Source organism: Pan troglodytes, chromosome 15, assembly GCF_028858775.2.
Source record: "Pan troglodytes isolate AG18354 chromosome 15, NHGRI_mPanTro3-v2.0_pri, whole genome shotgun sequence".
In the NCBI taxonomy this organism is placed as follows: Eukaryota; Metazoa; Chordata; class Mammalia; order Primates; family Hominidae; genus Pan; species Pan troglodytes.
Window position 1 is genome coordinate 33,327,775 of NC_072413.2, and position 25,596 is coordinate 33,353,370.

General features: G+C 41.8%; 2 protein-coding genes and 1 long non-coding RNA gene across 21 annotated transcripts in view; 2 read left to right on the forward strand and 1 right to left on the reverse strand.

The window, feature by feature from the left end:
* PPP2R3C (protein phosphatase 2 regulatory subunit B''gamma) overlaps positions 1-18,947 on the reverse strand; it is a 36,883-nt gene extending 17,936 nt beyond the window's left edge. Inside the window, exons 1-7 of one of the 3 annotated variants that reach the window (XM_016925743.3) lie at positions 18,869-18,947; positions 18,549-18,748; positions 13,243-13,370; positions 7,168-7,272; positions 6,460-6,572; positions 4,778-4,875; positions 3,938-4,008 (exon numbers count right to left, since the gene is read on the reverse strand). In XM_016925743.3, coding sequence (XP_016781232.1) covers positions 3,938-4,008; positions 4,778-4,875; positions 6,460-6,572; positions 7,168-7,272; positions 13,243-13,370; positions 18,549-18,606 — 573 coding nt within the window. In that variant the 5' untranslated portion in view covers positions 18,607-18,748; positions 18,869-18,947. Of the gene's footprint in view, positions 1-3,937; positions 4,009-4,777; positions 4,876-6,459; positions 6,573-7,167; positions 7,273-13,242; positions 13,371-18,548 lie in introns of all 3 variants that reach the window. The other 2 variants (NM_001246654.1, XM_063792672.1) reach the window with 2 other exon arrangements.
* LOC107968146 (uncharacterized) lies at positions 7,213-9,754 on the forward strand. The gene is made up of 2 exons (XR_001709103.4): positions 7,213-7,285; positions 9,488-9,754. It is a non-coding gene; the product is annotated as an uncharacterized LOC107968146 (long non-coding RNA).
* The window catches only part of PRORP (protein only RNase P catalytic subunit), a 160,823-nt gene continuing 153,713 nt past the window's right edge, over positions 18,487-25,596 (forward strand). For 2 of the 17 annotated variants that reach the window (XM_054666490.2, XM_054666491.2), the window contains exons 1-4: positions 19,172-19,282; positions 19,599-20,878; positions 23,391-23,438; positions 24,134-24,266. In XM_054666490.2, the coding sequence (XP_054522465.1) occupies positions 19,893-20,878; positions 23,391-23,438; positions 24,134-24,266 (1,167 nt within the window). In that variant the 5' untranslated portion in view covers positions 19,172-19,282; positions 19,599-19,892. Of the gene's footprint in view, positions 19,558-19,598; positions 20,879-23,390; positions 23,439-24,133; positions 24,267-25,596 lie in introns of all 17 variants that reach the window. The other 15 variants (XM_063793313.1, XM_063793315.1, XM_009427685.3 and 12 more) reach the window with 13 other exon arrangements.

Here is a 25,596-nt window from a genome sequence, read left to right on the forward strand (position 1 = left end):
TAATCACTATCTCAAAAAGATGCTCCTTCCAGCCTACCTAAAATCGTCTGTCAATCCCAGTCATATTCCTGCCTAGTTTACTGTTTTATTTTCTACATATAACTTGTCACTATTTGATATTATCTGCTTATAATTTAGTGTCTGTCTTCCCACTCTGCTAGAAAAAATAGGTCTACAAGGGAACAAAAATTGTACTGTGTCCCTGGAAAGGTTTTAAAGTATAACATTTAGAATGAGCTAACAGATTCCATCTACAGAAATCTGGGCAAGACAACAAAAAAAAAGAAAAAAAAGAAATCTGGGCAAACAGATTGTCACAAAGTAAAACATGAGCCCTACAAGCTTAGAATAATACCTGCCCCCAAATAAATGTCTACTAAATGCTTAATAAGATTTAATAAGTGAATAAAACTTTGTATACTCTACTCAGATTATAAATGTTGGTCTGGAAGCCACTGCCTTTCAAATTAGTAAGACACAAAGTCTGGGTTTCAAAAGGCAATGGGCCAAGGATGGAAGAAATACTTTGAGAGAAGTGTTTTCTTTCATTGAGAGAAGGGGAAAATTATTCCTTTTTAAAAACAACTATAGAAGTACACTGTTTCTTTTCTCTCCCTTTTGCTCATCTCTCTTTCAATCTTTGTTTCCATCCATGGAAAGAGGCAAGACAAGCAGTAACTGGGGACTGTTTTTATAAATCAATATTGCTGTTTTTATAAATCAAGTGAACTGCTAACTAGAATTCTCAGAGCTAGAGAAGTACTCCAGTTTTGGACCTGACCTCTAAACGAGTATCAGCAGGTGGCTAATTATGTCTTCCTTGCTAGAAAGAGATGGCCAGAAGCAAGAGCCTTTTATTGTCAAGTTGGTCTGAACCTTAAAGAGAACTGTAGTGTGCCCCTGGAAAGGTTTTACAGTATAAATGTTCAGAATGAGCTAACAGATTCTATCTACAGAAATCTAGACAAAACAGAATGCAACAAATTATAGCAGGAACCATACGAACTGTAACAAGAAATTTACATTTCTTTAACCCTTATATCTGAATAATTATTTGATTAATTAACCTAGTTTATATTCATGCCCAACTCCCTTCCCCTCTCCCCTACAACCTTAAAAAAAGCACTGTATATTTGGGAAAAAAGCCTGAGGTGAAAAGTAAGTCCATATAATTTAGATACCCATACTCAGAAGAAGCATAGCCATTTGGACCATGAAGTTATAATTCTCTGTTGATAACTTGGCCTAATTACAGCAGTGCCTAATAGGAAACAAGCAGCCTCTTGGTAACTGACCTAGCAACCTTAAACCCAGAGGTGGGAATACAGTCACATTCATTTTCTCTCTCATATTTTCTTTTTTCTTTTTCTTTTGAGACATAGTCTTGCTCTGTTGCCCAGGCTGGAGTGCAGTGGCATGATCTCAGCTTACTGCAACTGCCTCTTGGGTTCAAGCGATTCTCCTGCCTCAGCCACTCTAGTAGCTGGGATTACAGACATCTGCTACCATGCTCAGCTAATGTTTTTGTATTTTTAATAGAGACAGGGTTTCACCATGTTGATCAGGCTGGTCTCGAAGTCCTGACATCAAGTGATCTACTCGCCTTGACCTCCCAAAGTGCTGGGATTACAGGCGTGAGCTACCGTGTCTGGCTTCTCTTATATTTTCTTAAAAAAAAAAAGTGGGGGGGGGGTGGAATTCTTGGCCCTTTAAAAAATAGTGACACATTAATATCACTCATGAATAATCAAACGTTTTTCAGTGATTTTTAAATGTTAAAATGCTACATCCTTTTTATTTTCCCCTTTAAAAGGCTTTTTTTTTTTTTTTTTTTTTTGAGACAGAGTCTGCTCTTGTCACCCAGGCTGGAGTGCAATGGCACAATCTAGGCTCACTGCAACCTCCGCCTCCTGGGTTCAAGCGATTCTCGTCTCAGCCTCCTGAGTAGCTGGGATTACAGGTGGCCACCACCATGCCTGGCTAATTTTTGTATTTTTAGTAGAGACGGGGTTTCTCCATGTTGGTCAGGCTGGTCTTGAACTCCTGACCTCATGATCTGCCCACCTCGGCCTCCCAAAATGCTGGGATTATAGGCATGAGCCACCGCGCCCAGCCAAAAGGCCTTTTTTTTTTTAAAAGTTTGAAGAAAAAGAATCTAAAAAGGAATTTGTATAGTCAATATACATTAAACATTTGTTTAGTAACACATGTCATTTGTTAAAAAAAATAAAAATAAAAAACCAAACCCCAAAACGGAAACATCCTGTGTCTCAACAAAAACTATATGGAATCAACACCACCGAGGTCTATGGAAAAAAAAAGAAAAACCTGTTCCCTTTGCTCTGCTGGAAGCTGGAAGGTGCTAGGCCCCTGTGTAGTCGTGCATAGAATTCTAGCTGCTTTCCTCTATTGAGCGCAGAGTATACTATGTCTCTATGTGAATATGGACAGTTAGCATTTACCAACATCTCCTTGTCTACTGTCTCTTTTTTTTTTGAGACGGAGTCTCGCTTTCTCGCCCAGGCTGGAGTGCAGTGGCGTGATCTCGGCTCACTGCAAGCTCCGCCTCCTGGGTTCACGCCATTCTCCTGCCTCAGCCTCTCAAGTAGCTGGAACTACAGGTGCCTGCCACCACGCCCGGCTAATTTTTTTTTGTATTTTTAGTAGAGATGGGGTTTCACTGTGTTAGCCAGAATGGTCTCGATCTCCTGACCTCATGATCCGCCCGCCTCGGCCTCCCAAAGTGCTGGGATTACAGGCGTGAGCCACCACACCCGGCATCCTTGTCTACTGTCTCTTATTTAAAAAAAGAAAATAAATTTTACAAAATGGGGTTATAGGTCAGCAAAGGGTAGGTTTGAAACGTCTTGATAGTTTAAAGTGAGCATTTTGACAAAGTTGCTTTTCCTTTGGCATGTTTAACTGTGATTTTTAAGGGGCATCCTTGCAGTTTAAAATGACACCTTTAAAATAAATTCTCTCTCTCTTTTTTTCTGACACAGGGTCTCCCTCTGTTGCCCAGGCTGGAGTGCAGTGGTGCAATCTCGGCTCACTGCAAGCTCTGCCTCCCAGATTCAAGCGATTCTCCCACCTCAGCCCCTTGAATAGCTGGGATTACAGGTATGCACCACCAGAGCCCAGCAAATTTTTCTATTTTTAGTAGAGATGGAATTTCACCATATTGGTCAGGCTGGTCTCAAACTCCTGACCTCAGGTGATCTGCCCACGTCAGCCTCCCAAAGTGCTGGGAGTACAGGCCTTGGGAATACAAGCGTGAGCCACTGCACCCAGCCAATACATTTTTTTTTTTTTTTTTTTGAGACGGAGTTTCACTCTTGTTGCCCAGGCTGGAGTGCAATGGCGCTATCTCGGTTCACAGCAACCTCTGCCTCCTGGGTTCAAGCGATTCTCCTGCCTCAGCCTCCCAAGTAGCTGGGATTACAGGTATGTGCCACCAAGCCTGGCTAATTTTGTATTTTTAGTAGAGATAGGGTTTCTCCATGTTGGTCAGGCTGGTCTCAAACTCCCGACCTCAGGTGATCCGCCTGCCTCATCCTCCCAAAGTGCTGGGATTACAGGTGTGAGCTACCACACCCAGCATAAATTCTCTCTTAATGATGACTTGAAGGCTGCTACTCCATGGGAGAATCAGTAGAACCTGTAGGATCTTATTTGGAATTGACATTCTCTATTGTAATTTTGTTTATTTTAAATTTGTTTTTTGTTTCACTGGAAAGATGATGTTCAATTTTAAAAGTTGAAAGTGTACAAGTTGCTTTGTTACAGTAAAACTAAATATGTACACACAAACACACACAGACAGAAATAAAACAAAGTATTATGAGAATAGCCTGTAATCCCAACACCCAGTGATAACTACAGTTTACATTTTAGTGTCTATAAGAGTTAATATAATATCTATAAGGTTAATACTTACAGATTCCCGAAGGTACCCCTGCCCAGCGACATCATATAAACTGAGTCCTATTCTTGTTTGATGAAGCCAAACTGACAATAAACAAGAAAATGAAAGTAATTCTTAAGATCTATCCTTCAGATATGAAAAAGGAGATAAAGAGCCAGATTTGAGACAAGCTAATCTAGTAACTCTAAAAACATTTCTTCTCACCACAAAATTGCTTGAAACAAAAAACCATAGAATGGAAGAGTTCAACAATTCTACCATGACTAAAGCTATAATAAAATTGACGCCTTGAAGATACTGTTCTTTACCAATTAAACTTGGTGTTCCACCAAACAGGGACAGCTAGTATAATGTTATGCCTTCAGTGAAGCTGCTTTTATTTCTGAGGTTAATTACAGCAACCAATTATTAAAGATTGTATACAATAGGCTTTCACAGATTATTATGGCACTTGTAGGAGTCATAAGTCCAAGCTGTTTAATTGATGCTCCTTGAAACTGATATTACAGCTTTGGGTTTGAAATTATCCTTTCAGTCAACTCAACTTGTAATATACTGGTAAAATAAAATTATCAGTAAATTAAAATTATTTCAAATTACCATACATTAAAACTCTTGGTTCAGCTCTTAATATTTCTAGTCTACTATTATCTTTAAGACACATGAGGGTTTAAAAAATTTTTGTTTTTTTATGCTAACCCAAGTTTATGTAACACATCTTGGTCAAAAGATAAGAAATTCTACTATTCAAACTTAGAGTGATTTCACATGGAACAAATACTTATAAAAGCACAGACCAAAAACCTTCTTGATTCCCAGATAAGGAGTTCAAGCACAGTAAAAATGAATCACCTTTTCTCATAACATAATTAAAGAACTGCATGATGGAAATTCTTCCATATGAATCTGTATGAAGGAGTTTAGCGAAGACTTTTGCTGTGAAAAATTGCCTAAGAAAAGAAAATAAAGATTTAAATGATCTGCCAACATAAAAGAAAATGACTTCTACATAAATTAGCAAACAATGGCATAAATTCATACAATTAAAAATGAAAGAACAATAGAGACTCCTTATAATTCAAAAACTTAAAATATTAAGTCAAACTTTTTTTTTTTTTTAAAGAAATGGAGATTTGGCTAGGCGCAGTGGCTCTTGCCTGTAATCCCAGCACTTTGGGAGGCTGAGGCAGGCACATCATGAGTCAAGAGATCGAGACCATTTTGGCCAACATGGTGAAACCCCGTCTCAAGTAAAAATACAAAAAGTATTTGTATTGGGTATTTATATTGTATTTATATTGGCCCAGCCAATATTTGAGGCATTTAAAATGCTTAACATATTCTTTTGTTAATACAATAATACTTGGGAGGCTGAGGCAGGAGAATCACTTGAACCCAGGAGGCGGAGGTTATAGTGAGCTGAGATTGCGCCACTCCCCTGCAGCCTAGTGACAGAGCAAGACTCCATCTCAAAAAAAAAGATAAATATATATATAGAAACAGAGATTTGCTCTGTTGCCCTGACTGATCTTGAACTCCTAGCCTCAAGTGATCCACCTGCCTTGGCCTCCCAAAGCACTGGAATTACAAACGTGAGGCATCATGCCTAGCCTAAGTCATAAATGTTTGCATTCTTTTTTTTTTAATTAAAAGTTTTTTTTATTTTGCAGAGATGGGCACGTGAGTCACAGTGCCTGGCCTTGCATTCTTTTTTGTTTGCTTTCGTCTGTCTTAAGGCTGAAAGTGTCATAAACTATATTATTTCTTTTTTTTTTTTTTTTTTTGAGATGGAGTCTTGCTCTTTTGCCAAGCTGGAGTGCAGTGGCACGATCTCGGCTCACTGCAACCTCCACCTCCAGGGTTCAAGCGATTCTCCTGCCTCAGCCTCCTGAGTAGCTGGGATTACAGGCACACGCCACCACGCCCAGCTAATTTTTGTATTTTTAGTAGAGACAGGGTTTCACCATGTTGGTCAGGATGGTCTTGTTCTCTTGACCTCGTGATCCGCTCACCTCAGCCTCCCAAAGTGCTGGGATTACAGGCATGAGCCACCACACCTGGCTATATTATTTATTTTAATAACTTCATACCAATGTGATTTTTTGACTGTAAATAATTTTATTAAATTTCATTAGTAACGTAAATGGACTCAAATGTCATTCCATTTACTTCATTTAATATTTGAGGATTTGTTTATTTTTTTTAAAGGTAAGGTCTTGCTCTATCGCCCAGGCTGGAGTGCAGTGGCTTAATCACAGCTCATCCTCCCAGGCTCAAGCAATTCTCCCACCTCAGCCTCTGGAGTAGCTACAGGTGTACGCCCCCACAACCCAGATAATTTTTTTATTTTTAGTAGAGACAAGATCTCCCTAAGTTGCCCAGGCTGGCCTCAAACACCCCAGCTCAAGCAATCCTCTCACCTCAGCCTCCAAAACTGCTGGGATTACAGGTGTGAGCCACTGTGCCCAGTCAATATTTGAGGCATTTAAAATGCTTAACATAACACATTCTTTTGTTAATTATATTATTCTTACTTGCACTTTGCTCCAGCCTTTTCACCAACCTTCAGAAAGTTTTCGTAATTGATCATCGCTTCCTCTCCAATCATAGGTGGTGTCTGGTGTTTGTCCAGCAAAAACCATAAGTTCTTAAGAGAATTGTGGAAGTGAAGATGTTGTAAGTTAAAAACAACAAGATTTTAATATGTAGTTAAATGTGTGCTTTCCACTAAAATGAGAGTTTGTTGGCAGAGTCAATATTAAGATGAATCTCATGCCCTATTATCCTTTTGATTACTAACAATAAAAATAACATTTATTGAGTGCCTACTAAGCTTTTGATATACACTGCCTCTTTAATCCACATATCTCTATGATATAGTTAGCTATCCCTACTTTAGAGATGATAATCGAAGCACAGAGATGTTAAGTCCATTGCCTAAAGTCATATAGCAGGGCTGGGATTTGAACCTCTGTAGTCTGACCCTACAGCAGTGGTTCTCAACCTTGGCTGCACATTAGAATCACCTAGGGCCTTAAACAAAAATAACAAACAACACTATGTTTGGGGTACATGACCCATGCAAACTCAGCGGCTGCTTCTGGTGGGAACTGCTGCTTCAGAGCCTACGTAGTACCACTCTGTAGTACGGACTCCATTAGGCACCAAGAAATCCTGCATGATTTAAGTAGCACAAATGAGAAATGGTTAACATCTAAAGCAACTTTTTGCTTTGTTCTTACCTGTAATTCTTCATTATCTAACAGTTCTCTGCTTTTTCTTTGTAGAAAGACAGCTCTTGATTCCTCTCTTAATTTCTGTAGTAAGACTTCATCTTCAGCAGGCAGCTGAAAATACAAGGTAAATTTCTACATGTAAATTTTAGACTACTGGATCTTATAAAATGTATGTGGCCTCATAAAATAACTGTATGCCACCGCCTCGAATTATTTCTTGTATCTCACCTTAATTGTGCTTAACATTTGTTTAACAAAAACTGATCCACAGAGAATCGGTGATCAGAAAGGCTGGATCTCTGCCCTGAAAAAGCTATTCTAAAAGCTAGTCTAGTCCAAGTTTCATTTTATTTTTTTAAGCACTGTGTTTCTATTGTCACCTTAGAATGACACAGAATTGGCTGGGCATGCTGGCTTCCTTAGAATGATATAGAATTGGCTGGGGGCGGTGGCTCACACCTGTAATCCCAGCACTTTGGGTGGCCGAGGCAGGCGGATCATGAAGTCAAGAGATCGACCATCCTGGCCAACACTGTGAAACCCCGTCTCTACTAAAAATACAAAAATTAGCTGGGCATGGTGGCATGTGCCTGTAGTCCCAGCTACTCAGGAGGCTGAGGCAGGAGAATTGCTTAAACCCAGGAGGCGGAGGTTGCAGTGAGCTGAGATCACGCCACTACACTCCAGCCTGGCGACAGAGCGAGACTCCATCTAAAAAAAAAGAATGATATAGAATTAAATGAGGATTAACTGGAGATTGACAATTTCAAAACCACCTTTGCAAAATTATAACAGTGACAAAATGATGACAGTGAAAGAGATCTGACCTAACCAACTCCATCTTGTTTTTAACCTCCAATCTGCCCTTGGTCATTCCTGGGCATGGGCCAAGATATTAATAAATTTGGGAGAAATTTAGTTTATGATTTAAATGATAATAGCTCATCCCAAAACTAAACTGCCTTTGTAAAACTAATGAAAGGACACCAGGTCAGGAGGATGCGAAGGACCAGAATTCTGCTAAGATGCAGGTCAGTTAAATGATTAGCAGGTATTATTCCAGAGGTCACAAAAATTTGCAACATCCTCAATTACTCCTGTAAATAACATCACTATTGTAGTACACAGGACTGGCCTTTTGAGATGTCTTTTCAGGCTTTTGCACTTCTGACTACCCAATGGCCCCTCTCAGACCAGCCACTCCTCTGTGGCCCCAACCCAGAAGCAGACTCAGCACGCAAGGACCAGGACTGTTCTTCTATATCCCTGTGATTCCATCCCCAACCAATCAGCAGCACCCATTCCCTAGCCCCTGCCTACCAAACTATCCTTGAAAAACCCTAGCCTCCAACTTTTCAAGAAGGCTGATTTGAGTAATAATAAAACTCCTGTCTCCCATTTAGTTGGCTCCATGTATATGAAATTATTTCTCTCTTGCAATTCCCATCTTGATAAATTGGCTCTATCTGGGTAGCAGGCAAGAAGAACCTGTTGGGTGGTTCTTACCTGTAATTCTTCCTGTCCAGCAAAAACCATTTATTCTTCTTGTCCAGTTTTAGGAAAGCATGCCTGTTGAGATTGGATCACCTTTCTTCTTGGAGACAGTCAAGGCAGTGCCTATTATGTTGGCCTCCCAGGCAAGAGGGTTTGCCAACTGGGGTGATTTCCATGAGCAGAGCTTTAGAATGACTCATTCCAACCTGACTTAGAACAATTTGCTTTATTTCTTCTTTTTTAAATTAATAATAGAGGCAGGGTCTTGCTATGTTGCCCAGGTTGGTCTTGAAGTCCTGGACTCAAGCAGTCCTCCCACCTTGGCCTCCCAAAGTGCTAGGATTACAGGCATGAGCCACCACACCCAGCCAGAATAATTTACCTTAAAGAGTTCTTCTTCCTTTTCTACATCTTAGCCCCATTAAATTACCTCGGTAAACCTTACGTCAAAACTTGGGGTTATGGTTTTCATCTTTCATTTCCAGGAACTAAGATGCCATCCCTCCCATCAGAAGGAACAGAGTTAAAGGAGTATAAACCAAAAATAAAATTCTAAGGCCCCCCCAACCATCTGAATGGACTTCCTCCTCAGTCAGCGCCCTTAAAATTTAACCTGAGAGACTGTTTCAGGGCATGATGGGAAGTGGGGGTCAAACATGCCTTGTTATACCTCTCTGGCATTAACATCAACACAGACTTTAAGTCTAATAAGAAACATTTTGCAACCTATTCTCTCTGAAGCCTGCTAGCTAAAAGCTTCATCTGCATGATAAAACCTTGGTCGCTACAGCCTCTTATCTTAACCCAGACATTCCTTTCTGTTTGATCCCAGGTCTTTAGACAAACTCAGCCAAGTGTCAACCAGAAAACATTTGAATTTACCTGTAGCCTGGAAGCCCCGCTTCAAATTGTCCCACCTTTCTGGATCAAACCAATGTATTTCTCAAATGTATTTGATTGATGTCTCATGCCTCTCTAAAATGTATGAAACCAAGCTGCACCCAAACCACCTTTGGTACATGTTCTCAGGATCTCTTGAAGGCTGTGTCACAGGCCATGGCCACTCATATTTGGCTCAGAATAAATCTCTTCAAATATTTTACAGAGTTTGACTCTTCGTCAACAGAAGAAACATTAGGAGGTGGGGATGGGGCTGGAGTTGGGGGTGACTGACATTGTGTTCTAGTGGCTAGTTAACCAGCTAATCAGCCAAGGAGAGAAGTGGTGACTCAAGATAATAGGTGTTTTCTCTGAAGCAGTGGGACCATGGAGAGGAAGAAGAAAGAAGGGAAAGGACTTTTTTACAAATCCATAGCTGCAGACAGGAAACCATCTAAGATCTAGAGGTGGCCAAAGAGAGAAGTGACATGAAGAAAGGAAAAAAAGGAGATTCCCTCAGGAACCAGAAAAAGAAGGCAAAGGTTTGGTCCCGGAAGTACAAGAAAGTTCAGTCCTGGGCTCAGGAACGGGGTCACACCATTCCTATCCAAGAGCTGTTAGGAATGAGACAGAGTAGGAATGGGGGCTTGGGTCAGCTCACTCCCACCATGGCACTCTTTTCATGCATTCCCACTGATCACAAAACCCACACCACTACCTCACTGACACCATAATGTCCAAACCATGCCTTTTACTCAAAAGAATTCCAGTAACTAGGAGATAACCAAAGTTGTGAAGTGAGTGTCCTATCTGGGGAAGGAATGCTGAACAACTGATTTACAGCCTTGTTGCCTCTAGCCAGACCAAGTGGCCCGCTGCTCAAGATAACCATAGCAACCAGACAATGCTGACCTGCATACCCTACCTGATCTGCTTTGCCCAGCCCAGCCTGCATACCCCACCCTAATATCAATTCCTGATTTTTTTTTAAAAAGCCCTACCAGCTCTTTTCAGAGAGTCAGGTGCTCTCTCTCCCTTTTGCATTGAGAACCCAAGAACCTATGTTCGATAACAGTAACATATTATTTAAGAATCCAGGTTAAATGAGATAAAGAATACAAAGGGCTCTGCAGTGCTTAGACACTCAATAAATGTCAATTCCCTTCTCTCTCCCCTCGGCTATCAAAAATATTCAGTTATTTAGCTGCCTCTGTTTAAGGAAAGTGTGAAATGCAAAAAGCAGTAAAGGTATGTATGATGTAATCCCATTTAAAAAAATACACAGATACCCACAGAAATATGTAGAAGGATTCATATAAAATTTTCTGTTTACATTGTTGGGTGATGTTGTCATGGGAAGAGATCAACTTGTTTAGCCATATTTTTTCCTTTTCTACAATAAATATAGGCTAGGATTACAGGCATATGATTCTTAAAAGGTTGAGAAGTATATAGTATTATAGGAAGGTTTCCAATAAAAAATGTTCGGTTGAAAAAAATTTGCACTTGAAGAAATATTTCAGTATCTGGATAACTCACTTATATAAATACCTTAATCTGTAAGAACACCAGCTAAACCACTGTTTACTATACTTGCAAATAACGTTGTAATTAATAGAGTTAGAAGGTAATAGGTTCAAGGGACATCCAGCTAAGATTCCAGTTAACTTGTATAATACTAAATAGGTATTTATAATACTAAATAGGTATTTTTCGGTAGATTTCAGTTTCAGGTATAAATAGCTTTTTATTTTCATTTTTTTAAAATAGACAAAATAGACCTTAAGAAAAAAAAATAGACCTTTAAAAAAAAAGATGGGATGGGCCAGCATGGTGGCTCACGCCTGTAATCCCAGCACTTTGGGAGGCCGAGGCAGGTAGATCACCTGAGATCAGGAGTTCGAGACCAGCCTGGCCAACATGGTGAAACCCGGTCTCTACTAAAAATACAAAAACTAGCTGGGTATGGTGGCGCACACCTATAATCCCAGCTACTTAGGAGGGCTGAGGCAGGAGAATCACTTGAACCTGGGAGGCAGAGGTCGCAGTGAGCTGAGATCGTGCCATTGCACTCCAGAGTGAGACTCCATCTCAAAAAAAAAAAAAAAAAAGATGGGGTGTGGGGTGGTCTCACTATGTTGCCCAGGCTGGTCTCAAACTCCTGAGCTTAAGACATTCTCCCTTCCTCACCCTCTCAGAGTAGCTGGGACTACAGGCGAATTGCCCAACCATTGCCAGGTTGTAAACAGCTTTCTTTTTTTTCTTTTTCTTTTTTTTTTTGAGATAGGCTCTTGCTCTGCCACCCAGGCTGGAATGCAGTGGCATGATCACAGCTCACTGCAGCCTCAAGCTCCTGAGCTCAAGCGATCCTTCCACCTCAGCCTCCTGAGTAGCGGGGACTACAGGTGCGCACCACCATGCTCGGCTAAGCTTTTTTTGGAGAGACACGATCTCACCAAGTTGCCCAGACTGGTTCTCAAACTCCTGGCCTCAAGTGATCCTCCTGATTTGATGGCCTCCCAAAGTGATAGGATTATAGGTGTGAGTCACCACGCCTGGCCAACATTTTTTTTTTGAGACAGGGTCTTTGCTCTATCACCCAGGCTGGAGTGCAGTGACCCTACCATGAATAGCTTTTCTTAAGGTCTATTTTGTCTATACGTCCCTTCATAGCCATTTTCAGAGTTTTGGCACAAGGAAACAAATAATCAAGTGAAATTCCTTTTTTGTTTGTTTGTTTGAGACAGAGCCTTGCTCTGTCACCCAGGCTGGAGTGCAGTGGCGCGATCTGGGCTCACTACAACCTCCACCTCCTGGGTTCAAGTGATTCTCCTGCCTCAGCCTCCTGAGTAGCTAGGATTACAGGCGCGCGCCACCACGCCTGGCTAATTTTTGTATTTTGAGTAGAGACAGGGTTTCACCATGTTGGTCAGGCTGGTCTCGAACTCCTGACCTCATGATCCACCCACCTTGGCCTCCCAAAGTGTTGGGATTACAGGCATGAGCCCCCATGCCTGGCCTCAAGTGAAATTCTTTAGGTTTTCCATAATCTAGTTTTCGGTTTAGCCTTGAGCAAAATTTTAAAACTTTATAACAAAGTGTTGTATACCTGATAACATAATCCAATAGAATACTTACTACTAATATCTATAATAAAAATCAGAAAGAAAAAGCCCACAGTTTAACAACTTTGTGTTTACATACCCACTTAAATCTAAACTTGGGATTTTATTGGGCTCAAAATGTTTTATAATAGTGATAAGATCAATTACAATAAAATAATATATAAAATTTAAAATATAATTCTCTATTTTTAAAACATAAAATTCTGGTCCTATTTTTAAAACTACGTTTTTCTGGGGGTGGGGAGGACAGGGTCTAACTCTGTTGCCCAGGGTGGAGTGCAGTGACACAATCACGGCTCACTGCTGCCTCGATCTCCTGGGCTCAAGTAATCCTCCTGCTTCAGCCTCCTGAGAAGCTAGGACTACAGGCATGCATCACCATGTCCAGCTATTTTTAAAAAAATTTTTTTTAGAGATGGGATCTTGCTATGTTGCCCTGGCTGGTCTCAAATTCCTGGACTCAAGTGATCCTCCCACCTCAGCCTCCCAAAGTGTTGGGATTACAGGTATGAGCCACCCTGCCTTGCCAAAAATTATATTTCATTTTTAAACTCTGCAGGACATTTGATTAGACACTACTTACCCTATAATAAAACCGGGGAATGGTCTTATAGAATTCATTTGTGTTTTTTCTACCTCCTTTCCATTCGGAGTAATATTTTGTAAATAAATCCATTTCTTCATCTTTTAATTCTTGTTCACTTTTTTTTTCTGGTAACAAAACAGATTAAGGGGAGCACTTTTAAAATCAAGCAGTACTTTTACTCAGGTCATCCTATATATTAATAGTTTAATTAAAATAGTTGCAGTGCCAAAAAGGCCTTCACAATTGTGCTTAGACACTGAGCATATTAACTTTTCTGAAATACCAAGAATCACTACCCTCTACTGAAGCAGCCTCCTCTACATCTTCAACCATTTCTCAGCATGCTCCCTCTACTTCTGTTTATCGCTAAAGCTAGTCTCTTCCTCAAATTACCTCTCCTACAGAACTCTGTAGAGTGCTCCTAATTCATTCAATGAAAAGAATTTACTGAGCACCTACTATGTACAGAGAACGCTGTAGTAGACACGGAATGAGGGGTGAGCAAGACAGCCCCAGCCCCTGACCTCATGGAGTTTCAGCCTCATAATCACTGTTTCTCTACCTAATGTAGAGAAAACAAACAAAAAAACTCATCCTCTGTCTGAAGCTCAAAACTCAGGGCTCTATTACCCTGCAACTCGCCTGCTATTGGCACGTGGCTGTCTCATTCAGCCAATTCCTCCCCACTTATTTGTGGACTATGGTGACTGGTACACAGTGTTCTTCACAAGGTCCTGCAATCATTTAGGATGAATAAACATTTATGTGGGTGACCATGGGTCCTGCAACTCCAAAGTCTTTCACCTCTAGTTCATTCTGCCATTTGGTTCTATGGCAAGATCACAGATTTTACTTGATCCTTTTCTGAAATCTTAAGCTCAAATATACTCTCAGATCATCCTTTCTGGTAATTCAAAACCTCACTGCCATACCATTTCCACTTCAGCCTCACTGAGCTCTTGAATTCTGTGATCTATTTTCTCAAAAGTTATTTTACTCTTTCTGGTCTCATTTCCTTCCCAACAAGCCTGTAATTGTTTCCTTGAATTCCTTTTATGACTGCATTTCTGCTGCATCTGTTAATTTTTTTTTTTTTGGAGACGGAGCTTCACTCTTGTTGCCCAGGCTGGAGCGCAATGGTACGATCTCGGGTCACGGCAACCTCCACCTCCCAGGTTCAAGGGATTCTCCTGCCTCAGCCTCCTGAGTGGCTGGGATTACGGGCATGTGCCACCATGCCTGGCTAATTTTGTATTTTTAGTAGAGATGGGGCTTCGCCATGTTGGTCAGGCTGGTCTCGAACTCCTGACCTCAGGTGATCTGCCCACCTCGGCCTCCCAAAGTGCTGGGATTACAGGCATGAGCCACCATGCCTGGCCTATTATGTTAATTTTTAACCTTAGACCAAACCTATAAGTTAATTTCTTTACTATGGCTCAGTGCTGTTGTAGAAAACTGCAAAATTTTTCAAGTAAAGTCAAGACTGACAACTGACCACTGAAGTTAACAATATAGCAGTCACTGATGATTCTTGACAAGCAGGAATTCGAGACAAGTACAGATTTAACCAACAACTGTTTTAACAAATATTGCTATAAGGGGAACAGAAAAATGAGGAATGGCTAGAGGTGGAAATTAAGTCAAGAAAGTTTAAGATGGGAGAAATACCAGCATGTTTATATGCTGATGGGAAAGATTAAAGAAAAACTGATGATGCAGAAGGGACAACTGCAAGAGTACATCCTTCAGCAGGCAAAAATGGAATCTACTACAAAGGATAGGATCTAGTACACTGATGAAGGAACCAGACTTAAGCAGGTGCTGTACAACCTATATAATTTACTTATTATTTTATTATTTCTCTCCACACTAAAGTGTAAGTTCTACAAAGACAGAGATTTTTGTGTGTTCTGCTATAAGCTACAACGGTACTTGGCACAAAACAGGCATGCAATAAATATCTGCTAAAAGAATGCCGTGGGTTTAAGAGTTAAGGGGTCAAGAAAGCACACAAAGTACAAGTACAGGTACCTTCTTTTTTTTTTTTTTTTTTCGAGACTGAGTCTCACTCTGTCACCCAGGCTGGAGGGCAGTGGCGCGATCTTGGCTCACTGCAAACTTCACCTCCTAGGTTGAAGTGATTCTCCTGCCTCAGCCTCCTGAGTAGCTGGGATTACAGACGCTTGCCACAGTGCCCGGCTAAATTTTGTATTTTTAGTAGAGAGAGCGTTTCACCATGTTGGCCAGGCTGGTCTCAATCTCCTGACCTCAGGTGATCCACCCACTTCAGCCTCCCAAAGTGCTGGGATTACAGGCATGAGCCACTGCGCCCAGCCAAGTACAGGTAACTTCTTTGAGAAGTTTTCCTATGAAGAGTGCAGAGAAATGCAACAGTAGCTGGAGAGGGATGTGGGATCAAATGACTTTTTTTTTTTTTTTTTTTGAGATGTAGTCTCGTTCTATCGCCCAGGCTGGAGCACAGTGTCGTAATCTCAGCTCACCGTAACTTCTGCCTCCTGGGTTCAAGCGATTCTCCTGCTTCAGCCTCCCAAGTAGCTGGGATTACAGGTGTGCACCACTGCGCCCGGCTACTTTTTGTATTTTTAGTAGAGACGGACTTTCACCATGTTGGCCAGGCTGGTCTTGAACTCCTGACCTCAAGTGATCTGCCTACCTTGGCCTCCTGAAGTGCTGGGATTACAGGTGTGAGCCACAGTGCCCAGCTCAAATGAATTTTTTTTTTAAGACAAGGTCTGGCTCTTGTCACCCAGGCTGTAGTATAGTGTCATGATCATAGCTCACTGCAGCCCCAAACTCCTAGACTGAAACAACCCTCCCTGCTTCAGCCTCTCGAGTAGCTAGGACTACAGTGGTGCACAACCACCCGGGCTAATTTTTTACTTTCTATTTTTGTAGAAACGGTGTTTCACTATGTTGCCCAAGCTGGTCTCAAACTCCTGGCCTCAAGCGATCTTCCCATCTTGGCCTCCCAAAGTGCTGGGGTTACATGAATGAGCCACCGGGCCTCCCAACACCACTCTCCTCAACCACCCACCTTTTAAAAAGATGGGTGATATTAACAGCACATTTGTGCTGGTGAAAATGATCCAGCAGAAGGAAAATCTGATGATGTAGGAAAGAAAGGAGGAGGCTGGAAGGAAGTCAGTGAATACAGGGAAAAGAATGCAATCTAGTGGTGGAGTGGAGGGACTCTTAAATAGGAGCATGGACAGTTCATCTTTTTTTTTTTTTTTTTTTTTTGAGACGGAGTCTCGCTCTGTCGCCCAGGCTGGAGTGCAGTGGCACAATCTCCGGCTCACTACAACCTCCGCCTCCCGGGTTCACGCCATTCTCCTGCCTCAGCCTCCTGAGTAGCTGGGACTACAGGCGCCCGCTACCACACCCGTCTAATTTTTTTTATTTTTAGTAGAGACGGGGTTTCACTGTGGTCTCAGTCTCCTGACCTCGTGATCCGCCCGCCTCGGCCTCCCAAAGTGCTGGGATTACAGGCTTGAGCCACCGCGCCCGGCATCAGTTCATCATTTTAACAGTAAAGCCAGAGTGTATGGGCAACTAACTGTGGGGTTGTGGGGCTGAAAGAAATGTTAAGGGGGACAGGTGATGTTCTCCTCTGACTGCTTCTCCTTTTTTTTTGAGACTGAGTGTCGCTCGGTCGCCCAGGCCGGAGTGCAGTGGCACAATCTCGGGCTCACTGCAAGCTCCGCCTCTCGGGTTGAAGGTATTCTGCCTCAACCTCTGGAGTAGCTGGGACTATAGGCGCCCGCCACCACGACTGGGTAATTTTTTTGTATTTTTAGTAGAGACGGGGTTTCACCGTGTTAGCCAGGATGGTCTCGATCTGCTGACCTCGTGATCCGCCCGCCTCGGCCTCCCAAAGTGCTGGGATTACAGGACTGAGCGACCGCGCCCGGCCGACTGCTTCTCCTTTCTTAATGAGATATATATTAAAATACAAGTTCATCAGCTTAAAGTAAGAAGCGGGTAGGACAGACTGCAGGTGTAGGAGATGAGAAGAATAGTGTAAAGGAGTGTTGCCTGGGTGCGGCGGCTCACGTCTGTAATAGCAACACTTTGGGAGGTGGAGGTAGGAAGACTGCCTGAGGCCAGGAATTCGAGACCAGCCCAGGCAACATAGCAAGACCTCATCTCCACTAAAAATAAAAAATTAGCCGGGTGTGGTGGCGTGTGCCTGTACTTCTAGCTGCTCGAGAGGCTGGAGTGGGAAGATCCCTTGAGCCCAGGAAATCGAGGTTGCAGCAATACTTCACTGTGCCGCTGCACTCCAGCCTGGGCAACACAGGGAGATCCTGTATTGGAAAAAAAAAAAGTGTATTTAGGAAAACACAGACTGGCAGTTTGGGAGATGAAAATTGAATGTAGGAGAATGAACGTCCAGGAAAACACGGTAGACATGACCAAAACACCTTCTTTAGATTAGTGGACTTGTATTAAAAGTGAGATAACTCGGCGGGGCGTGGTGACTCACGTCTGTAATTCCAGCACTTTGGGAGGCCGAGGTGGGCGAATCACAAGGTCAGGAGTTTGAGACCAGCCTGGACAATATGGTGAAACCCCGTCTCTACTAGAAATACAAAAATTAACCGGCCGTGGTTGAGCGCGCTTATAGTTCCAGCTACTCCAGAGGCTGAGGCAGAAGAACCGCTTGAACCCGGGAGGCAGAGGTTGCAGTGAGCCGAGATGCTGCCACTGCACTCCAGCCAGCCTGGGCGACAGAGCAAGAGACTCCGTCTCAAAAAAAAAAAAAAAAAAAAAGTGAGACAACTCACCAAGGTTCTGTTTTTCTCCAGCCACTTTCAACAGCCCTTAGTGCGGGTGTGGAATAGGAAAGGTAGATTTAACGAGGTTAGTTAATAAGCAATGTGAAGGAGAAAAATAAAAGGAAAAATGGATTATGAAATATAAAATGGATTAGGAGGGAAGCAAAAAGCGTGACAGTAAAAAGGCAGGAGGACAATTATAGGTCCTGGTGGGGTTGAGGCGTTGTTGGAGCCGGGGTTCCAAGTTATTCTTCACAAGTTTAGATTAAGACCATGGAAGTCAGTGACTAAAGCTAAGTTTTTCGTTCCTCTAGATTCTGCCCCAGGAAAGTTTGGGTCAAACCTATCGGGATCCTTAAACCACATTCCACTCCGCCTCCTTTGTCGGGAGGTTTCACAGAAGCGGAAAAGGCGGCTCCCCCTTGCTCCTCCTCCCCACCTCCCCCCTACCTCTAGGAGTTTAAGGCCGGGCCATCCCAACGGGCGGCCCCTCCCAAAACTCACTGTTTGGACAGGTGTTGGGCGTCGCTAAGCGCCGACGAAGAACTTCTTTCCAGTCCATGGCCGACTCCCGCGCAGCAGCTTCTGCATTTGCTGTTTCCTACCTGCTCCACCCCTACCAGCTCAGGCGTCAGCACCGCCAGGCCCCGTAAAGGTTAGGAAGGCCGTCCAACCACCATCTTGATCGAGGGCGGAAGTCTTGGCTAAAGAGGCAAAAACAATTACTGTCACTGCCGCGGAGAATACCGCTACCACGCTGACTGGGGGAAACAACTATGAAAGAGATGGAAAATGGTTCTCCTTCAGAGGCGACCCAAGCTCACCAAGCCGGATTTTAAAGGCCACGATAAGCCCGCGTTTTCCTTTATCGTGTGCCTTTGGCGCGTGCGCACCACGTGACCCAGGAGTTCATTAGTTCCGGCTTGAGGGAAGCGCCTTCTTTCACAATTTCTTTTCATTGTTCATTGCGGATATCTGGAAGCCTTCCAGGTCCCCTGAATGTAGTAGACACTTCAGCAGCCGTCTCCTACCCCTTTTGCCACTAAATACTTCAAAACTGCCTTTTTTCCTCGCCGCCGGGCCAGGCGGAACGCCTAAGTCCGGGTCAGTCTCGTCCGTCGGCCGGGGCTGGCGCGGTGCATCGTGGGCACTGTAGTTTCCGCCGCGTTTATGGCCGCGTTAAGTCTGAGTGCCGCTTTGAGTTGTTGAATGAAGTGAACTTCATTTGTCAGCGTTCGGTACGCAGTCTAGGCAGCGCCCTTCCTGTACCTCTCTTCCTTTCCTGAGTCGTTGGCGCAGCTGACTCGCCACCTCCTCCCTCCTCGTCCCCCCACCGGAGGAGTTTTGCGGTCTGTAGAGAGCTATGCAGGGTGAGGGCCCCTAGACTTCGGCTTTCGCCGCTGTTGGTGGTAGGCTGGAGTTGGGGGTCCCTGGATACGGTTTTGGCTTTACACCCCCTTTCCAGCAAGCTTCCCGTGGGAATCTGTTCCTTTTCAGGACAGCTGTGATCCACGTGAGTAAAACTGGGCGTTCCGTCTTGTGCTTTTTCCTCAGGTTCATGAACTGGAATGTAAGAGGCACCAGAGGATTCCTGCTCTGTCCCCCGGTTTGCGGCTTGCGACGTTGGACATCCCCGGATTGTTGTTTAATAGAGAAAACTCACCTGCCTTCTTGCTTTTAAGTAGCCCCAAAAGCAGAACCTTGATTTGTCTGTAAGGAAGAAACACAAACCTTTTAAAAAGTTCCACTTCGACTCTCCACCGCCGACCCCCAATCTCTTTAATTTTGCCATAGAAGAGGGGTTTTTTCAACATCTCTCTCACTATCTGGTGCTGATCTCACTGCATAATGACTTTCTATTTGTTTGGTATTCGAAGCTTTCCTAAGCTTTGGAAGAGCCCATACCTTGGGCTAGGCCCAGGGCACTCTTATGTCTCTCTGTTTCTGGCAGACAGCTGTGGCATCAGGAACCAGCAGAGGTTGTTTTCTCTTAAAACAATGTCTCCACAGAATACCAAAGCAACGAATCTGATTGCCAAGGCCAGATATCTCAGGAAAGATGAGGGCAGTAATAAGCAAGTTTATTCTGTTCCTCATTTTTTTTTAGCTGGAGCAGCTAAGGAGAGATCACAGATGAATTCTCAAAGTGAAGATCATGCCTTGGCACCTGCGAGGAACACTATTCAACTCCCAACACAACCTTTGAATTCAGAGGAGTGGGATAAACTTAAGGAAGATTTAAAAGAAAACACCGGAAAGACCAGTTTCGAAAGTTGGATCATTTCACAGATGGCTGGCTGTCATAGCTCTATAGATGTGGCTAAATCTCTGCTGGCATGGGTAGCAGCCAAAAATAATGGTATTGTAAGTTACGATTTACTGGTCAAGTATTTGTATCTCTGTGTCTTTCATATGCAGACATCTGAAGTTATTGATGTCTTTGAAATTATGAAAGCCAGATATAAGACTTTAGAACCTAGAGGTTACAGTCTTCTCATCCGGGGATTGATTCATTCAGACAGATGGAGAGAAGCATTGTTGCTGTTAGAGGACATCAAAAAAGTTATAACTCCTTCAAAAAAGAACTATAATGACTGTATCCAGGGAGCTCTCCTTCATCAAGATGTAAACACAGCTTGGAATTTATATCAGGAATTGCTAGGTCATGATATTGTTCCTATGTTGGAAACTTTAAAAGCTTTCTTTGATTTTGGAAAAGACATAAAGGATGATAACTATTCAAATAAACTACTAGATATTCTTTCATATCTAAGAAATAATCAGCTGTATCCAGGGGAGTCATTTGCACACAGTATAAAAACATGGTTTGAGAGGTAATTTTGATTTTTTTATATGTATGTTTTTATTCTTTAATTTTTTTTTTTTTTGAGACAGGGTCTTGCTCTGTTGCCCAGACTGGAGTGCAGTGGTGTGTTCATAGCTCACTGTAACCTCAAACTCCTGGCCTCAAGTGATCCTCTCGCTTCAGTCTCCTGAGTAGCTAAAACCACAGGCATGTGCCACCATACCTGGCTAATTATTTTTAATTTAATAACTTTAAACCTCAAAGTAGCCATTCTTTTTTGTTATTAGTTGCTGAGAATCACTCTATTCTGATTATACTTTTTTCCATCTCTTAGTAAGATTTATTTTCTCTTTACGACAAAATTTTCTCTCTTTAAAAAAAGTAACAACATACATAATTTGTGCTAATCTTTACCCATCACATAAAACTGAAATTATATAGCAGTTTTAATTTTTACATTTTTTTCCTTTTGGAAGGATCATTAATTTTGTTTTCTTAGGCATCTAGTATGATGTGAGTACTTAATACTACTTATGGCCACTGTTCATAGCAAGAAAAGAATATAGCATTTGACTAGAACTGTCTCTGGCCATATTAGTATTTTCAGAAGTTCCTCTGAAATCTAGCGACTGAGATAATATGCTTATATTTATTCTGTCTACTCTCTCCCTTTTTTTTTTTTTTTTTTTTGAGATGGAGTTTTGCTCTTGTTGCCAGGCTAGAGTGCAATGGCATGATCTCGGCTCATTGTAACCTTTGCCTCCCGGGTTTTCTCCTGCCTCACACTCCCGAGTAGCTGGGATTACAGGCATGCGCCACCATGCCCTGCTAATTTTCTATTTTCTTTTTAGTAGAGACGGGGTTTCTCCATGTTGGTCAGGCTGCTCTCGAACTACCTCAGGTGATCCGCCTGCCTCGGCCTGCCAAAGTGCTGGGATTACAGGTGTGAACCACCGCGTCCGGCCTATTCTGTCTACTATCTACAGTTCATCAACTTGGATGATTAGAGTGGACAGGGGGATATTGATCAAGCCTTATACATAAGCATTACAATGGAAAATCTTAACCCTTCCAGTTTGTTTTGGACCTTTCTATCATTTGGCTGCTGTCTCTCTAAAGCTCTCTCCTTTGGTTTGCTTTTGCTTTATTCATGTTACTGGCTACATACCTGTTTATTGCTTTAGTCTTTTTAAAAATTTTTGAAAATTTTTACTTATTTTTTAAAATTAATATTCTTTTTTTAAGAGGTGGGGTCTCGCTGTGTTGACCAGGCTGGACTCAAACTCTTGGCCTCAAGCGATCAGGTGTGAGCCACCATGCTTAGTCATTATTTCTTCATTAATTTGCTTCCTAAAAATTTGTTCCTTCTCTCTGTTTTTCTCTTGCCTTTTTTTTTTCCTATATCATGTTTACGGAGCTTTGAAGCAGTAATTATGCTTAATTATCTTAAACTTACTGAAGATCAAGGGAGGAGGAGCCCATTTGTGAAAATCTTTGAATACCAAGGAGTTTGGATTTTATTCTGTTATCAAGAATGCTGGATTTGGCTGGGTGCTGTGGCTCACGCCTGTAATCTGAGCACTTTTAGAGACTGAGGTGGGAGGATAGCCTGAGGCCAGGAGTTGGAGACCAGCCTGGGCATGGTGAAACCCTGTCTCTACAAATAATACAAAAATTAGCTTGGCATGGCGGTGTGTGCCGGTAGTCCTAGCTACTTGGGAGGCTGAAGCAAGAGGATCACTTGAATCTAGGGAGTCAATCAAGGCTGCAGGGAGCTGTGATGGCGCCATGCACTCCAACCTGGGCGACAGAGCAAGACCTTGTCTCAAAAGAAAAAAATAATGCTGGAATGGAGTTTTACAAAGGCAGTTGCCAAGTGAGAAGAGTAGATAGGAGAGGGATTAAGATTGAAAACAGGGAGATCTGCGTGAATACAATTTTAGATTTAGGTGAGAGATGATGAGAATTAAGAACTGAGGAAGGAGAGAAGGCAGTAGAATCATAAGAACTGATGGTAATATGTGGAAGGGGAAGGAGGAAAGGATACATTGATTGAACAAATACGTCAATACATAGTTTTCGAATGCTTCCAAATAGGCTAGGCATTGCGAGTGTTTTATAAAATCTATTATGACATTCTCAATTTAATTGGGAATACAGTACCACACAGTGAAATAACAGTGGTGTGTAAGAGGTAAATTACTCTCAGCAGGAGCAATTTCTGGCAGCTTTATGGAGAAGGTAAGAGTTGAGTTTGGTTTAGAGGTTATGCCACTAAGGTCAGCCGCTTTCGGTAGACTTGAAGATGAGAGTTATTTGTTGGGAGGAGAACCACTGGGAAGAAGGAGATCCAGAGCAGAGTACCAGCAGCTTCTTAACCCCATCCAGGATAGCAGCCACTTTTTAAATTAAACCATTCTACAGAAGTATCTTGAACTTTTCGGACTTCTTGCTTATAAGAGTTTCCAAATGCCATGAATATCTTTCATTTCAGTAGGAATCTAACCTTCTCATGATTTGGTTTTGCAATCTTTTCATAGTGTTCCTGGAAAACAATGGAAAGGACAATTCACCACAGTCCGAAAAAGGTGAAGACCAATGTTTATTTTTAACTTGTTTGATTTTGGTTTAGTAGGTTTTGTTGCTATTAATTGAAAAATATTTAAGAACACCTTAAGGGTAGGATAATTACAAGTTTGTAATTAGAGTATCTGAGGAAAAAAACATACTTTGCATACAGAGACTTAGCAGTGCCCAAAATGTTTTTCCTGTGAGTACTGTGAACCTATATGAAGTCTTAGAGATGTTTTTCCCTAGAGGTTCCAGACCCAGTTGTGTTTTAGGATTTATTTATTTATTTAATTCACCAATATGATATTCCACAGGATAGGAATTACTTTAAAAATGTCATCTGAGCTGGGCGCGGTGGCTCACGCCTGTAATCCCAGCACTTTGGGAGGCCGAGGCAGGCAGATCACGAGGTCAGGAGATTCGAGACCATCCTGGCCAACATGTTGAAACCAAGTCTCCACTAAAAATACAAGACCCTGTCTCAAAAAAAAAAAAGTCATCCAAACGGCCAATCTACTTTTTTGGGTTTTCTGGCACACTGATTTGTGATATTATCAGGTTTACAAAAAATTAGATGTATGTGATTATCACAAAGGTTTTAATGTTCTTTTTTATTACCTTTTAATTTCCTCATTGTTCATTTCACAAATTTTTTTCCCCAGAACATTATTCGACATATTTAAATATTATTATTTAACAATTATAATTACAGTGGCCAGTGTTCGGCCTGTGGAAAAACCATAGAGTCTATTCAGCTGAGTCCAGAAGAATATGAATGTCTTAAGGGAAAAATCATGAGGGATGTGATAGATGGAGGTGACCAGTACAGAAAGACAACACCTCAGGTGAGTATAACAAGTTTTATTTCTTCTTGGATTGCTTGTCTAGAGCAGGGGTTAGCAATTTCTGTAAAATGCCAGATACCAAATATTTTAGGCTTTGTAGGTCATTGGTCCCTGTTGCAACTTTTCAACTCTGCTGTTGTAGTTAAGACATCCATAGATAATACATAAATGAATAGATATGGCTGTGTTCCAGTAAACTTTATTCATGAAAACAAGCAGTAGGCTGGATTTGGCCTGCTGACTACAATTGCCAACCTTTCGGAGAGATTGCTTTAGAATTTCGTAGAATAATTGGGTTAGACCATCATCTGTTGAAGTCAATCCTATTATATTGGGGCATAATAAGTGCACTTAAACTAAAAAGATGCTTATTCTTTCTGTAAGTGCTTCCAGAAAACTATGTTCAAGTAGACTGCCATGAAAACATTGTAGTTTCTCACAACTTTTCTAGTCAAGAGAGTTTAGAGTAACTTAAGATTATTTACAGATTTTCTTAGTATCACGTTAACTGATTTGTGTATGTTGAACCATCCTTACGTCTCAGGGATAAATCTCACTTGGTGATGATGAATGATCTTTTTAATGTATTGTTGAATTTGGTATGCTAGTATTTTGTTGAGGATTTTTGCATCAATATTCATCAGAGATATTGGCCTGTAGTTTTTTGGGTTTTTTTTGTTTGTTTTTTGGGTTTTTTTTTTGCTGTGTCTTCGTCTGGTTTTGGTATCAGGGTAACACTAGCCTCATGGAATGAGTTTGGAAGTCTTCCCTCCTCTATTTTTTGGAATAGTTTGAATAGGATTGCTATTATTCTTTAAATGTTTGGTAGAATTGAGCAGTGAAGCCGTCAGGTCCTGGGCTTTTCTTTGCTGGGAGACTTTTTATTATGGCTTCGATCTCGTTACTTGTTATTGGTCTCTTCGTGTTTTTTATTTCTTCATGGTTCAGTCTTAATAGATTGAATCTGTCTAGGAATTTGGCCATTTCCTGTAGGTTTTCCAATTTATTGGCATATGGTTGCTCATAGTAGCCACTAATGATCCTTTGAATTTCTGCAGTATTTGTTGTAATGTCTTCTTTTTCATCTCTGATTTTATTTGGGTCTTCTCTCCTTTTTTCTTAGTCTGGCTAAAGGTTTATCAATTTTGTTTAACTTTTCAAAATACCAACTTTTTGTTTCATGATCTTTTGTATGGTTTTCTTAATTCCAATTTCATTTATTTCTACTCTGATCTTTATTATTTAGTCTCCCCATTTTGGGTTTGGTTTACTCTTGCTTTTCTAGTTCTTTAAGACGCATATTTGGCCGGGCGCGATGGCTCATGCCTGT